The sequence below is a fragment of the Oncorhynchus mykiss genome, chromosome 1 (assembly GCF_057628025.1).
Source record: "Oncorhynchus mykiss isolate SJ-2025 chromosome 1, ASM5762802v1, whole genome shotgun sequence".
Lineage (NCBI taxonomy): Eukaryota > Metazoa > Chordata > Actinopteri > Salmoniformes > Salmonidae > Oncorhynchus > Oncorhynchus mykiss.
This window is the reverse complement of record NC_143022.1, coordinates 20719282-20735855: the sequence shown is the minus strand read 5'-3', so window position 1 is coordinate 20735855 and position 16574 is coordinate 20719282. Positions and strand designations below refer to the sequence as shown.

At 40.3% G+C, this 16574-nt stretch overlaps 1 protein-coding gene across 1 annotated transcript; it reads left to right on the top strand.

Moving 5' to 3' along the window:
* Window positions 1-4329: 4329 nt before the first annotated feature.
* lpl2a (lipoprotein lipase 2 a) lies at window positions 4330-16571 on the top strand. Its single transcript, XM_021579701.3, has 9 exons — window positions 4330-4603; window positions 6286-6482; window positions 6604-6783; window positions 12414-12525; window positions 12671-12904; window positions 13818-14181; window positions 14406-14624; window positions 14947-15045; window positions 15153-16571. Exons 1-8 carry the CDS (start codon window positions 4507-4509, stop codon window positions 15038-15040), a joined length of 1497 nt encoding a protein of 498 aa, XP_021435376.3. The 5' UTR covers window positions 4330-4506; the 3' UTR covers window positions 15041-15045; window positions 15153-16571.
* Window positions 16572-16574: the final 3 nt, after the last annotated feature.

The window sequence follows — 16574 nt, the reverse complement described above, 5'->3', positions numbered from 1 at the left end:
GGAAACATGATAGGATAGATATTTTCCCATGACTCACTACTGTGAGTACTGTACAAAACAACATGAGATAGATGACACATTGTTAACATTTTGCTTTAAATCATTCATTAATACACATTTTTCATGGAATAAGAAGATATATCTTGAAAGTATGTGGCAAAAACATGGAAACCATCTGTCATCCGGTAGATTACAGTCGGATTGAGGAATGACACTGATGTGTTTAAGCAATCCGGTCTGCCTGTGTTCCCTCGGGGGTGATGGGTCTAAGTAGGTACTGGACAGAGATAGGGTTAGGAAACCTCTTCCCTCCCTTGAGGTCATTGAAATATTTCCTTATTGTGTTTTTGTGTTTGTGTACGACTGTAACCCCTACAAAGATGTGGTTAAAACCTTACTTTACACTGAACTTATTGTCCCCAGAATGCCTCTCTAAGATGTTATTGTCATTTTTCCATTGGAGTTCTTATGAAAAGCTCCCAAAAAAAAGCAAACAACGTGAGACAAATGTTTGCAGTGAAGATGTAATAGTTCTGAAGAATTTTACAGATGTTCCTAATGGGAAAATATCCACTTCTGGCTCATTTAGCTACACAACACACTATACATCACAACCATGATAAATAAACTAGGATATCTTTACACATGGTAAGAACTTCCTGAAGCCATTAGAACCACACATGTCATTCTTAAAAAGAACCCTGGAAAAAGCAGTCCAGAACAATTTATCACTTCCAAAACTTTGGACAGCAGTTGGCTTCCAAACCACACCAATTTACTGGCTCTTGCAAATCTCTACAGTACAGCTTTCCAACATTATCTCATCAAAACGAACTACGTCACCATAACACTGAATGAGATGCTTCCCTCCAAAATCGAATCAGCTTCCCTCCAGAATTGCAGCACCGTAGCAATGGGGAGTGATTGCATCTGTTTTTCTAATACTGCTGTTCCTGCTTTACAGGGAAACTCGGTCAAGTTCCTAGAAAAGCAACATTAGATTGGATGACAACTGGAACGCTACAAGAGCTGCTTTTTCTGGGGGGAGCAGCAGGGGATATGTGTGTTGAATCTGGCAACAGTACAATAAGACAACTGCTGTGGGGATTTTCCCCCCTTTGTCCCACTTGTTCCATAACAACAGCAACAAATACCCGCATCAGAGCCAAACTTTGTTTCTCATTCTGAGCGACCAGGGGCCTCTGATAGGTTTGTCAGGGCGTCCCCTGTGGACTTTTCCTTGGCGCTTGACAACAATGGTCCACCATAGAGGCTAGACACACTTGCCATGTGCACATTCTTGAAGGAAAGCATGTGACCCTAGCAGGTGACATTATTCTTAGTCCTACGTACACACTTGTGCACTGCTTAGATAATGGAAACACGGGACTGGTCCAACAGACCTCTGAGGCTGACCAACCACAATTCACACGGACTCCAGATCCCTACTGACTGATACAGTATGTCAAATGTTGAGAAGATCAACGGTCTTAAGTGAGGAAGCGGGTTAAATCAAACTAGGCCTATGTCATGCTGATTGGTTGTAGACCTATTTCTCCCATAGTACAACCAGTGGGTATCCCAGCATAAAGAGTCAAACACCAACTAACTAAAAGCATGCATTTGTTCATTTGTTATTAATCTCCCACAGAGATCACATGATAGTTAGGCTACATCTCTGAATGTACCTAAGCAAATGATCAAACTAAACATCCAATTGAAATTGGCTTTGCAACAGAAAGCAAGTTTGGATAAGCTCAAATGCTGTTTTGTTAGAAAGCAGGGGAGAAATGTTGTTGAAGCGATCTTGCATCATTACTAGACCACAATTTCTACGTAAGTCAAGGGGCTATGGATGTATAACATGGTGAATGGTGGCTAGGGTAAGAGGCTGGGGGAAATGGGGTAGAGGTGTGGTTGGTTAGAATTGGACTATGATTTATACTGGCCCATCTGGCTTCCTCCACTCAGAGCAGTCTTCTGGAACTAAAGACAGTAATGTTGATGACATCACAGGTTTCGCACATTGCTTCTCATAACACGATGTTCCACTTTAGTTGTGCACCTAAACCCCACATAGCTCACTTAACACATACCTGCTATAGGAAACAGTCCCCTCAAGCAGACCTAATGTGGGCTGAGGTTCCCCTTGCATGGAAAAACGCCATAAAACCCTCTGCACTGTGATATGTTGTAAAGGGAAAAAAACATGATCATATGTCCAATAGTTATGGCATCATGTTATCATAAATCAATTGACAAAATAACTCAAACCCAGCTAGTACATTTGGTTCCTTGGAAGTTGTGGGAACGTATGTTTTTGGTTTCCATTGGCTGTAGGAACGAAGCCATATGTTTCCTGAATGATGAAACTGAAGTGAAAATTTCACCTGTTCCAAGAACATTGGTTTTTAGGATGTAGGGAGATTCTGAAAACGTTTTACTCTGGTTCCTTGACATATAGCTAAGGGCTATTCTTAGCACTACGTAACGAGGAGAGCCTGGATACAGCCCTTAGCCGTGTTATATTGGCAATATACCACAAACTAGTTACTTACGTAATTGGAGAAGTAAAAATAAATGTTTTGTCATACCCGTGGTATACGGTCTGATATACCATGGCTTTCAGCCCAGTTTATAATTTGAAATAACATTCTTAGAACACTCTCTGAGCGTTACTAAAGGTGTTGTTATGGTTTTTAATGGAAAGTTTTCTTAACGTTCTCGGAACAATTTGAGAACAGGACTTTTTAAATAGAAATGTTGTAAAGGGTCATGCCACTTCTACGGGCTTCAATTTGTTTACAATTACCCTAGACCACATCCCTTCCCTCCACATCTGTTTCCGCTCCCTTAATCACCTCTACTCTACCCTTTTCACTGTTTCCCGATATAAACTGCATGCTCCTTCCTACCTACCAGTTCAGATTATGCTTGGTGTTGCCCTATCCTTCACCTGTCCAGTGTGCATGATATGATGAAGTAAGTTCCCTATGTTATTTTATTGTAGGAGAAATGTAAGTGAACTGTATTATGAGGCCTAAACTCATAGCATGTCCTTTATATCCATGCTATTGCTCCTTTATGTTATTCCTGGCAGTCTCCTTAGTTTATAGATGTTATGTCAAGCCTTTTTCCCCATAGACACCTGGCACTACTTTGTCATGTCTGCACCATTTTGTTGTGTTCCTAATGTTTCCCTTTTGTATTTCCCTTCCAGACCACCACATCCAATCTATCTCCAAGGCCTTACAAGCCACAACTTCTAACACATCCTTCCCACCGGCTTTATTAAACCATCCAACCCCACCCCCACCCGCAATCTCCTTATTTGCATTTTGACCGATGCGCCATGGTGGCAGCAGAAGTTAGTCCACCAAAAGCCTAGTCCTTTTCTTCAAGAACCATGAGGAAATGTTATGCTGAAGTACTGAAATTCCCACAGAACATTTCGTAATGTTCTCTGAACTATTTGAGAACATTCCCAATGTCAAATCAATTAGAGAACTACCTGCCCCAGACCTGATGTTTTCAACTCTCTAGAGACAGCAGGAGTGGTAGAGATACTCTTAATGATCGGCTATGAAAAGCCAACTGACATTTACTCCTGAGGTGCTGACTTGCTGCACCCTCGACAACTACTGTGATTATTATTATTTGACCATTCTGGTCATTTATGAACATTTGAACATCTTGGCCATGTTCTGTTATAATCTCCACCCGGCACAGCCAGAAGAGGACTGGCCATCCCTCATAGCCTGGTTCCTCTCTAGGTTTCTTGCTAGGTTTTGGCCTTTCTAGGGAGTTTTTCCTAGCCACCGTGCTTCTACACCTGCATTGCTTGCTGTTTGGGGTTTTATGCTGCGTTTCTGTTCAGCACTTTGAGATTTCAATACATTTGATTTGATTTGAGAGAACATTACACAAATCTAACTGTTTGAACTTTTAGGAAAGGTTCTGTCAAAGCAATGAAATACGAATGTTATTTTGTTTGGTCAAGTTCCTTAAATGTGAGTGTTCCCTAAACCAAGCAACTATCCTGCACCATTCCCAGAAAGTTGTATGATGAAGCGTTAAATGAACAATTTATTTTCAGGCATGAAACTTCCCTCATGAAGTCAAGAGCAAGGCCATTTGTAGCTATGGGCAACAGCAAATTCAGTCTACTCAGATCTGATTTAACATTTGCCTGTGCTATTTCACATAGTAAATAACAATCGCTTGAATAAAATTATTAACTTCATTGCCAGTTATCAATGTCTTACATTGTACCCTAATTCCCGCCCGGGGTAAAAGCAACCAATAGGTTTGCGACAGAGGGAGAGGTCCTATTTAGGAACCGGGCACTTCAAGGTAGTTCAGATAGCAATACTACGGGCTACATAACGCACGGGATCTCTTCTAACCGGTGGAAAATTGTCACGGTTTACATTCGATTATTTTTTTTAGGGTCTGTGATTGCAAACTTGACATTTCCCCAAATAAGAATTATTAGGTTGAAAAGAAATGAAAGGGTTGCAAGTGCAATGTCTTTACTTTCTTGTGTTAAATTCAGTATTGTCTGTCTCGTCTTTGGAAGAGGACCACTCCGTTCATACCCTTGGTGAGTAGCTAATCCATGAAACTACTGTTGAGAATTACTATTCTCCGTTTTGTGATCTGATTAGAAAACATTGCATTTGTGCCGCTAAAATGACATTGTCTGAAGAATCGAACTTTTCAGATTATTATAAATGTAATTGACAGCCTTTAGATACTGTCACTTAAATAATGAGGCTGTATCAAATTTCTGGGATTTTGTGATGACGTAGACTAAATTGTTAGTATAGGATATGACCTCAAGTATTCGACTGGACGCCCATTCATTCATGCGCAATTTGAGTAAGGTTACTATAATTAGGGATTCAAAAAATTCCTAATGTTGATGTATATTGGACATAAAAGTAGACAAAAGATAATGAACAAAAATAAAAATGCAATATGTGTTGGTCCCATGTTTCATGAGCTGAAATAAAATATCCCAGAAATGTTCTATACGCAAGAATATTATTTCTCTCATTTTGTGCAAAAATGTATTTAAATCCCTGTTAGTGACCATTTTCTCCTTTGCCAATATAATACATCCACCTGACAGGTGTGGCATATCAATAAACTGATTAAACAGCATGATCGTTACACAGGTGAACCTTGTGCTGGGGACAAAAGGCCACGTTAAAATATGCAGTTTTGTCACACAACACAATGCCACAGATGTCTCAAGTTTTGAGGGAAAGTGCAATTGGCATGCTGACTGCAGGAATGTCCACCAGAGCTGTTGAGTTAAATGTTTCTACCATAAGCCGCCTCCAACGTTGTTTCAGAGAATTTGTCAGTAAGTCCAACTGGCCTCACAACCGAACACCACGTCTAACCACACCAGCCCAGGACCTCCACATCCGGCTTCTTCACCTGCGGGATCGTCTGAGACCAGCCACTCTGACAGTTGATGAGTGTTTCTGTCTAATAAAGCCCTTTTGTGGGAAAAAACTCATTCTGATTGGCTGGGTCTGGCTCCCCAGTGGGTGGGCCTATGCCCACCCATGGCTGTGCCCCTGCCAGTCATGTGAAATCCACAGATTAGGGCCTAATGAATGTATTTCAATTGACTGATTTCCTCAAATGATCTGTAACTCACTGAAATCGTTGCAATTGTTGCATGTTGTATTTATGTTTTTGTTCAGTATAGATAGGCTGCAGAAACTCAAAAGTTTTACACAAAACTTGATGTAGGTCTTCTGCAATTTTGAAGTAAGACATAGATGTAGTCAGATTGCATATGAATACAAAGGCTATGGTCTATTTATTATTCAAAATATAACAGATTTGTGTCTGCTTTAACCGTCATGGAATGCAACCTCCATTCATTGCAGTGCAGTAGCTTAGTGCTTACCTATAGCCTTGGCCAAGGAGTCCGCTGACCCACTGTGAATGCAGCTACTTTTATACCCTGTGTGATTTGTCAGAGCTAGAGGAACAAAGCTGGGAAAAGCTGTGGTTTCTATGGGGTCTGTCTGACCAACTGAACCCTAGTAGCCCCCCTGGTACTGAGGGGCCTGTGCAGTCAGGCATCCCAACCACCACCAGTGTGATTTAAGATTAGAAATAGCAGCATGGATCAAAACATTTTATAATCCATAGGCCTACAGCTACTTTCCATTGTCTTGCATTCTGCCTGTCTGGTTTATGGTCCAATTAATATACAAATATTTCTAAAGCCAATGTGTTGTGTTCACATTCCTCTCTTAGATAATTTAATGGACAACTTCAAGGACTTGTTTCAAAAGAACGATGCCACTCCTCATGCCTACACCAAATTCTCCCTCCGGAAGCCTTTGATGCCAGAAGATGACATCTGTTACATCATCCCCAGAAACCCAGAGTCTCTCAAAGAATGCACTTTCAACAGCACCTCTAAAACTTTTCTTGTGATCCATGGCTGGACAGTAAGCCCCTCCAACCTGTAGCAGCATGTCTGTGACATGAAGTCCTTCACAACTATTGCTCAAGGGCTTGGATTCCCCGTCACTAACAAAAAACATTTGTGCTTTCTCTCCGCTGCAACAGGTGAGCGGCTTGTTTGAGAGCTGGGTGGCCAAACTGGTGTCAGCGCTATATGAGAGAGAGCAGGATGCAAATGTGATCGTGGTGGACTGGCTGCACACAGCCCAGAACCACTATCCTGTAGCCGCCCAGGACACCAAGATGGTGGGACAAGAGATCGCTCACTTCATTGACTGGCTTGAGGTTTGTACGGTGACTCAACTTCCAAGTCACTGCACTGTTTTTCAGAGAAAGTATAAATAACATGTTATAAACATAGGTAACAAAGTACAAAGATTTACTGTAAATTGTTTCTATTAGGGATGTGACAAATGGAAACATTTTCTTACGCTTATACTGCAATTTGTTTGTATCAGTTTTCCATTTAAAACGATTAAAAACCCCCATTAAATTCCATGTTAATTCACAATGCAGAATAATGGTCCTATTGAGTATGTACAGTGGCTTGCGAAAGTATTCAACCCCCTTGGCATTTTTCCTATTTTGTTGCCTTACAACCTGGAATGAAAATATATTTTGGGGGGGGTTTGTATCCTTTGATTTACATAACATGCCTACCACTTTGACGATGCAAAATATTTTTTATTGTGAAACAAACAAGAAATAATACCAAAAAAAAGAAAACTTGAGCATAACATAACTTTTCACCCCCCCCCCCCCCCCCCCCCCCCCCACCTCCCTAGACATTGCATTTTCCTTGATGGCCAAAAAGCTCAATTTTAGTCTCATCTGACCAGAGTACCTTCTTCCATATGTTTTGGCGAACAGCAAACGTGTTTACTTATTTTTTTCTTTAAGCAATGGCTTTTTTCTGGCAACTCTTCCATAAAGTCCAGCTCTGTGGAGTGTATGGCTTAAAATGGTCCTTTGGACAGATACTCCAATCTTATCTTTGGTCTCTTTGTTGTGGGTCCATATTCTTTCAATTTAAAAAAAAAAAAATGGATTTACTGGTGCTCCATGGGATGTTCAACGTTTCAGATATATTGTTAGAACCTAACCCTGATCTGTACTTCTCCACAACTTTGTGTCTGACCTGTTTGGCGAGCTCCTTGGTCTTCATGGTGCCACTTGCTTGGTGGTGTTGCAGACTCCTTTCAGAACAGGTGTATATATACTGAGATCATGTGACAGATCATGTGACACTTAGATTGCACACAGGTGGACTTTTTTAAAACTAATTATGTGACTTCTGAAGGTAATTGGTTGCACCAGATCTTATTTAGGGTCTTCATAGCAAAGGGGGTGAATACATATGCACACACCACTTTTCAGTTGTTGTTGTTTTTTATTTATTTTTTACTTCACGTCACCAACTTTGATTTCCCGTCACCAATTTCGATGTCCATTACATGAAATCCAATTAAAAATCTATTTAAATTACAGGTTGTAATGCAACAAAATAGGAAAAACGCCAAAGGGGATGAATACATTTGTAAGGCACTGTATGACCGCTAGGGCCGGGCAATGAATTTCTATCTACGGCAACCCTTTAGGGTAGCTAGATGTGGTTTCTTTCTACTAAATGTAAGTTGCGATATTTAATTAACTATAAAGTACTTTTTTTTAAGGAAAGAGTGATCTGCGCCCAGGCGGCAGGCTAGGATTGACAGTTTTTGTTGCGTAGTGATGGAAGTTAGTCCCACTTCAGAAGCGGCAATACTTTACAGCAGTAGCGGTGTATGGGTAAAATCACTGGGGAAGCCAAGTCCCCCCCCCCCCCCCTCCAAAAAACCCATATGACAACCTATGTGTTGTGATAATTGCATTGTATGCTCTATAACCCATAAGTTCATATGCCTTGACATCGTGATATATAGGCCAAGGCTGAGACAATAAGTGTAAATTAATAATAATAAATTCAACCACACATCTGTTTCATACCGAACCGGAGAGCAACATCTGTCCGGTGAAGTCCACAAAACATATTGCATGTTAAATAAAGGTAAACATTTTTTTTTTAAATACATGTAAATGTAACAAACAGTTACATGACCTACAGTATGGTCAAGCAAGGTAATGTTTCTGACATTTTCGGACTAATTAACAGCTATTAATTTAGAACCATGGAGCGTTACCGCTATTCCAGGACCATTTCAATATCATCACCTCTGCTTAGTCTAATACAGTGACAACTAAAAGATACCAAAAACGATTTAGTCCAATCAACGTCAGCTTAATATGAGGCTGTCCATGGTACTGATGTATTTGAGCGTGCAAGTGGAAAGAAACATGTTGACTCACCCTACTTGTAGAGAAACGCCAATGCCATCCTCTTTCATGTTGCCTAAATGGTCTATGACTCTGTCTTACAGTACATGCTTTTAGTTTTTGTTGTCCTCAGTTACCTGGCTAAAATACTTGATCGTTAGCCTAACTTCCTTTCATGAGCAACAATACGCCAGGCCAGCTAGTTAACATCAGCATACTACAACTTCCTCCCTTTCACAATGTATACATTTATGGTTGGATCACAATCACAGTAATAATCATTGGCCAGTATGGAGAATTAAGTAAAACCACAAGTCCAAATCCCTATTTTATCCATCACTAATTTAGGAAAGGGACGATTTTAGCTAGTCACCGGAGGACAACAACACAACGAGATACAAAAATTCAAGTTTTTTTCTGTCAATAATGACGTTTGGCCTGTGATGGGATTGGTCTGAAGCCAAATCCAAACTGGCTTCCCTTTACACTTTTTTGGTGTGCCAGGACCATTCACATCTGAGCTCACTTAGTTTAGCTCAACGCTGATTGGCTATTATTTTATATATTTTTTTATGAAGGGAGGCCAAATACTTGCTGGCTTCTCTTTCATTCAATGGTATAGGCAGCAACATTGTCATACTCTTTCTGACCAGACAGCATCAGGCTACACATACTGAGATAGAAGGGCGCTGTTTAGTTTGCTCAGATGCTTTCTCTGGTGAGATACTTGCAAATTGAAAGACATTTATGAAACACAGAGAGACAAAATAAATCATTTGGTTTTTATTTTTTTCTTGGTCAAAACATTTTTGGAGAGGGAAGCCTGGCTTCCCTTGGCATCCATGAATACATGGCAACAATGTTGCCTCTAAACTGTGCGTGCACAGCCCCGGGACTGCAATGGGACTGCCATGCAGAAAAATCAGAGAGAAACACGAGATTGAACTTCACTCAACTTTCTAGAGCAGTAGTCACCAACCAGTCGATCGCCTTGTGTTTAGAGGTCGACAGATTAATCGGAATGGCCAATTAATTAGGGCCGATTTCAAGTTTTCATAACAATCTGAAATCGGTATTTTTGGGCGCCGATTTGCCGGCCCCCCCACACACATTTTTTCCCCCCACCTTTATTTAACTAGGTAAGTCAGTTAAGAACACGTTCTTATTTTCAATGACTACCTAGGAACGGTGGGTTAACTGCCTTGTTCAGGGGCAGAATGACAGAGATCACCTTGTCAGCTCGGGGGATCCAATCTTGCAACCGTACAGTTAACTAGTCCAACGCAATAAAGACCTGCCTCTCTCTCGTTGCACTCCACAAGAAGAGTGCCTGTTACGTGAATGCAGTAAGTTGCTAGCTAGCATTAAACTTATCTTATAAAAAACAATCAATCATAATCACTAGTTAACTACACATGGTTGATGATATTACTAGATATTATCTAGTGTGTCCTGCGTTGCATATAATCTGACTGAGCATACAAGTATCTGACTGAGCGGTGGTAGGCAGAAGCAGGCGAGTAAACATTCATTCAAACAGCACTTTCGAGCGTTTTGACAGCAGCTCTTCGTTGTGCGTCAAGCATTGCGCTGTTTATGACTTCAAGCCTATCAACTCCCGAGATGAGGCTCGTGTAACCGAAGTGAAATGGCTAGCTAGTTAGCGTGCGTTAACTAACCAGCATTGTGTTGCTGGTTCGAGCCCAGGGAGGAGCGAGGAGAGGGACGGAAGCTATACTCTTACACTGGCAATACTAAAGTGCCTATAAGAACATCCAATAGTCAAAGGTTAATGAAATACAAATGGTATAGAGGGAAATAGTCCTATAATTCCTATAATAACTACAACCTAAAACTTCTTAACTGGGAATATTGAAGACTCACGTTAAAAGGAACCACCAGCTTCCATATGTTGTCATGTTCTGAGCAAGGATCTGAAACGTTAGCTTTCTTACATAGCACATATTGCACTTTTACTTTCTTCTCCAAAACTTTGTTTTTGCATTTTTTAAACCAAATTGAACATGTTTCATTATTTACTTGAGGCTAAATTGATTTTATTGATGTATTATATTATGTTAAAATAAGTGTTCATTCAGTATTGTTGTAATTGTCATTATTACAAATAAATAAATAAAAATCGTCCGATTAATCGGTATCGGCTTTTTTGGTCCTCCAATAATCGTATCGGTATCCGCATTGAAAAATCATAATCGGTCGACCTCTACTTGTGTCCCTATTTGATTTGGATTCATCTCGTGCTGTTGGCGGTAGGTACACCGGATTCAGCTGCCCTGCTCGCTGGGTAGGCAAACTGTTGCCATTTTGAAACATTTAATGTGTCTGAAGGTACAAACTCTGCCTTCTCAGTGGGCCTACAGAGCAAATCAAGTGCACTATAGGTCTACCTCTGGCCAATCGGATGGCTCAGATGACTGTGTCTGCAGTGACATAGCAGACATAAAAGAAAGCTACAGCAAAGTTGATACTGTAAGATTTCAACATGTCACCTCCTGGTCTGAAGGCCAAGTGGATAAACAGATTAATGTCAAGCCCTCTTTTTTTTGTCTCATGGAATGTAGGCATATATTGAACACCACACATTGGCTGTTACTGAAGGCTAAATGATATAACAGCTATTTCCATGTTAAAATGTTATGGGATGCATTTTCTCAATTGTTGTTGATGGTAGGCCACTCTGGTAGGCCTACATTATGAGCAAATAGCCACAGTAGCCTACATGGCCACTGTTAAAACTGTAATTTAAAGAGGATATAGCCTCAATTTTCACAGTAAATGTACACTGGAAGTTGCACAGAATTTTCAGAATGTTCAAGTTTGTGCTCAGCACACCTGAAATTTGCTCAGTGCTTTAATTAATTTTTGAGGGAACATTGCATGCCACTTACAGACAAGTAAAATGCCTTCCAGAGAAGGTTTAAAAAGCTGTGGTTTGGCCTACCCTAACATAAACGAACATGCCATAGCCGAAGCGCTTTCAAGGGGCCACACACCATTATATCTGAAAAGTGTAATCGATACAGGCTATACCAGTAGCCTATTGTAATTTCCTATTATGAGACAAAAACACCCCCACCCGCTCAGCAACGAAGAGGAGCTTACCCCATGCTCACAAGACTGGCCCGAAGATAGCTCTGTATCCTGGCGACATCGGTCCCATGAATAGCCTAAGCCTAGATATTATACATACAACAGACCGACGACTGAACGCACACTCTTGTCATTAGCAAAGAGAAAGAGCAGGCAGGCAGAACCGTGACCATATGTCTTACTAATCTGAATCTCGCAATGTCTTAATTGTCTTGCATGCCTCGCAAATTCACCTAAGTAGCCTAAAGTTCGCCTCTTCCTGTCTGGTTTATTTCAATTCGGCAACTTTCCCCCAGGCCTTTTACAGCTGTATAGTCTAGTTAGGCTACAACACGGAAGATAATGTTTTGTGATAACTGCACTGTGATTTAAACTGTGAGTTAGGATTTTTCTTAACGTTAAGGATCCCAACTTTGTTTTAACTTTTAAATGTTCACACTCCTAGTTTCTATGGCAATGAACTTGACACTTTACTCCAATGTGTTTTATAGGAGGCAACCAATATCCCTCTTGATAACCTCCACCTCATTGGCTACAGTCTGGGTGCTCATGTGGCAGGATTCGCTGGGAGTCACGCCTCTAATAAAGTGGGCAGAATAACTGGTAAATATAATGTCTTATAGAGAAACAAAGACCAGATAATAGCACTGTTGCTAATCATTAGTTGCTTCTTTGGCCTGCAAGAACTTTCCTTCATAGGGCTTTGGCTTGTTCCACTACTCACTGATTGGCCCCCTTCTCTTTACAGGTCTTGACCCAGCCGGGCCAGACTTTGAGGGAGAGCATGCTCACCACCGCCTGTCCCCAGATGATGCTCACTTTGTGGACGTTCTTCACACCTTCACACGGGGCTCTCTGGGCTTCAGCATCGGCATCCAGCAGCCTGTGGGTCATGTGGACATATACCCCAATGGAGGCAGTTTCCAGCCAGGCTGCAATCTGCAAAGCACCCTGGAGACTATTTCAAAATATGGTCTCTTTGGTGAGAATCACATCTAGATATTTTTCTGTGTCACTATAAAATTGGTGACATATTAGACATACACTTAGTGCACAAAATATTAAGGATACCTTCCCAATATTGTGTTGTAGCCCCCCCCCTTTGCCCTCAGAACAGCCTCAATTAGGGTTGATACACAAGGGAAACTGTTGAGTGTGAGACCCAGCAGCATTGCAGTTCTTGACACAAACCTTGCACCCACTACCATACCCCGTTCAAAGACACTTACATCTTTTATCTTGCTCACAAAATCCACGTCTCAAGGCTTAACAATCATTCTTTAACCTGTCACCTCCCCTTCTTCTACACTGATTTGAAGTGGATTTAACAAGTGACATCAATAAGGGATCACAGTTTTCACCTGGATTCACCTGGTCAGTCTATGTCATGGAAAGAGCTGGTGTCCTTAATGTTCTGTATACTCAGTGTATATAACAACACTCACAATCACTTTCCACACAATTACTCTGTTGTTAATTTGGATACTGATGTATCATTGGCTAAGGCAGACATGTAATTCTCTACTTGTAACTTATTTGAAGATGGCAGGGCTTGTGAACAATAGGGTGGTGAAGTCAGTACAACAATATAACAGAAGTTGCAGTAACTTTGCAGCTAGTCGCTTATCTGTCTTTACGACTAACATTGTAGCTGTCAGCCTGACAAAGGCCCATTCATTACTGTTAAAACAGAGGCCCCCAAACATCACAGCTAGAGATAATCCCTTCAGAAGGTCACCAACAACATAACTCTTATTGTAGGGCCCCAGATCAAGGTTGATATTACTATCTATAATGGTAATATTAGGGAAGGAAACTTTCTCCTTCAATTGAGAATCTCAACTCTGGTTTTTGAACGTGGACCAGTAATGCAACTATACCCTTTATGTTCACAGCCATCCCTGACATTCCCAGATGTTCCCATGAGCGTTCCATTCACCTGTTCATCGACTCCCTGGTCAACGAGCAGGAGGCCAGCATGGCATATCGCTGCGGGAGCAACGATATGTTCGACCGCGGAATGTGTCTCAGCTGCCGCAAGAACCACTGTAACACCGGGGGCTACAACATCAGAAAGATTCGCATGACACGCAGCATCAAGATGTACACCAAGACCAAAGACTCCATGCCGTTCAGAGTCTATCATTACCAGCTGAAGATCCACTTCTCCAGCAAGGTGGACAGGTCTGAGATGGAGCCTTCGCTGACAGTCTCTCTGATTGGAACCAAAGGAGAAGTTGAAGACCTCAAGCTGACACTGTGAGTACCTGCTCCAACAGGTAGTTAAATCCTAAACCATACAACAAAGCACATGCTATATCAACATAAGACACCATTTATCACATTTATAATGACATAAGTCTTTATGGTCTGTAGCTCAAGTTTTCGTGCTACTGTATTCTATGATTAGAGGTAAATTAGTTGTTCTTGTGAAGTGAGGTGACATTAACCTGTTGAGCATCTATGCACTTTCTCATTGGCAGAAAGGAGAAGATAACGACCAATAAGACCCATTCCTTCCTGTTGGTAGCGGAGAAAGACATAGGTGACCTCCTGATGGTAAAGTTCAAGTGGCAGGAGTCTACTAACTGGTCAGCCTCGTCCATGCTCAAAATGGTGTCATCTTGGTGGTCAGGTGACTCTGCGGATTCTGAAGTGGAGGTTCACAAAATACGCATCAGAGTCGGGGAGACACAGAAAAAGTGAGTTTTGAGAGGCCTAATTTCTTTTAAAATCATGAAATTAAGACAATTGTCATCCATAAAATCATCAGAAATATGAACGTTTTGAAAAATCTGCAGAAATGGACTGTATTCTGTGTGATGCATATGATGCAAAATGCATTATACCGGCTGTATTTCTGTAATTTGAAAGTATTATATCTTGAATTTGATTGCTGACATTTAAAACATTTTGGCACTATACCAACGATGGGCTAATAGTTTTTGTGTGGAATTTTCCTAAAAAATGTTGAAGTAGTGGACTTGACCTTTAATATTCTATTCTTGTTTGACCCTTTTCCAGGATGTTGTTCTGCATTAAAGGTCCTCATGCCCTCAGCTTACAACAGGAAGTGACATTTGTAAAATGTAAAATTAATAGAAAAAAACAAACATAAAAAAGGTGAAACATTTTTTTATTTTTTTTAACAGCTATTTTTTTTCTTCCTTCAATACTTTTTTCCTGCATTATTGCCAGATCCATTGACAAAAATCCTGTTTGTTTTACAGAGTTAACCTCAGGAATCGCTAATATTGAATGTATGGAGCAACAGACAATTGCCCTCCTTCCACTGCCGAAGCAAAAAATAATTTATGCAGCTGTAAAGGATTTTGTCGTTCAAACTATACAAATACATTTCCACCTTGTATATAGTGTACAGAAATGTGTTATTACAAATGTGTGAATATTTGTATTTATTTTTTAAGCACTGCTTTTGTGCCACATCAACTACGATGTGGTGCTAAAGGATAGTGAATGCCATCGTCTTTGCTGATTTTCTGGCAACCCCAAAGAGATGGTTCTTATACAAAGTCGTTGGTGCCTCTGACTGACAGCGACCCATAGACAGAATGAGAAGAGGCCTTGAGGTACCTGCAGTTAAAACCTCATGTGTTGACTATGTTATGCTTAAACTGACAGAGCATTCACCTTTGTCGTCCTCAATACTATGTGATTGTAGGATCGGACTCAGTGTGCCTTAAAATAACTTATTGTCAATAAACTTGTCTTATCCTACTGCATGTATTTGTTGATACTGTATGTTTTTTCATAGTTAGTTGTATCTTTTACATGGTCTTTGAGACAGTAATATTGTGAGGTCCGAAATGCAAATGATTCCCGATAACTTTGATTATAGTCAAGCTCTTGAGCAATAATGCTGCTGTTTTTATACAAGCCTTTACACTACATATCAGTGGGATAACCGTTATTACAATGTTATACAATATTATACCTTTTAAAACAAAAATAATAATTACATTGATTTATACAGAACCCTTACCTCTGTTTCATTGCAAGTGCTTATGTGATGTATTTAACTGACATGTCCATGGTTGCTGCTGAACTATAACCCAAATAATGTTCATTTAGCTGTGGATGCCATTTTATAACTGTGAACAGGTAGCTTCTCTGAAATAAGTCAATGAGTGGTTCTTGTAAAGTGAGTCGACATCAACAATAGAAACATGACAGTCTTCCTCAGTAGACTGCACAGTTTACTTTGCATCATAGTTTAAGTTACAGGTAATAATTGGCAGGTAATGAGGATATTAGAAACAATGTTATTGTGATCATATCTAAATGTCAGACTATTCAACAGCACTGAGTAGGCTAATTATAACAAATATGATATATTTTGAGATCGGTATTGTAAATCATTGTGACTCATTTAATTTCTGCGTGTTCTATTGAGCCTGTATAAAGGGGGAGATGAAACACTTTTGCACTGAAAACAGGGAGGAGGTTACTAAGGTGGTTACTTGCTAAGTGCACCATGTGTAAATACCATGTTGGCATATACTTCTATGGTACAGAATATTACTATATATATTTTTTTTTACCCTCTTACCTCTGAAAGTATATCTGCACTCTGTTTATACCTGTAAATACTGTATGTGACTATATACATATTTGAATAAATTGGAACTGCT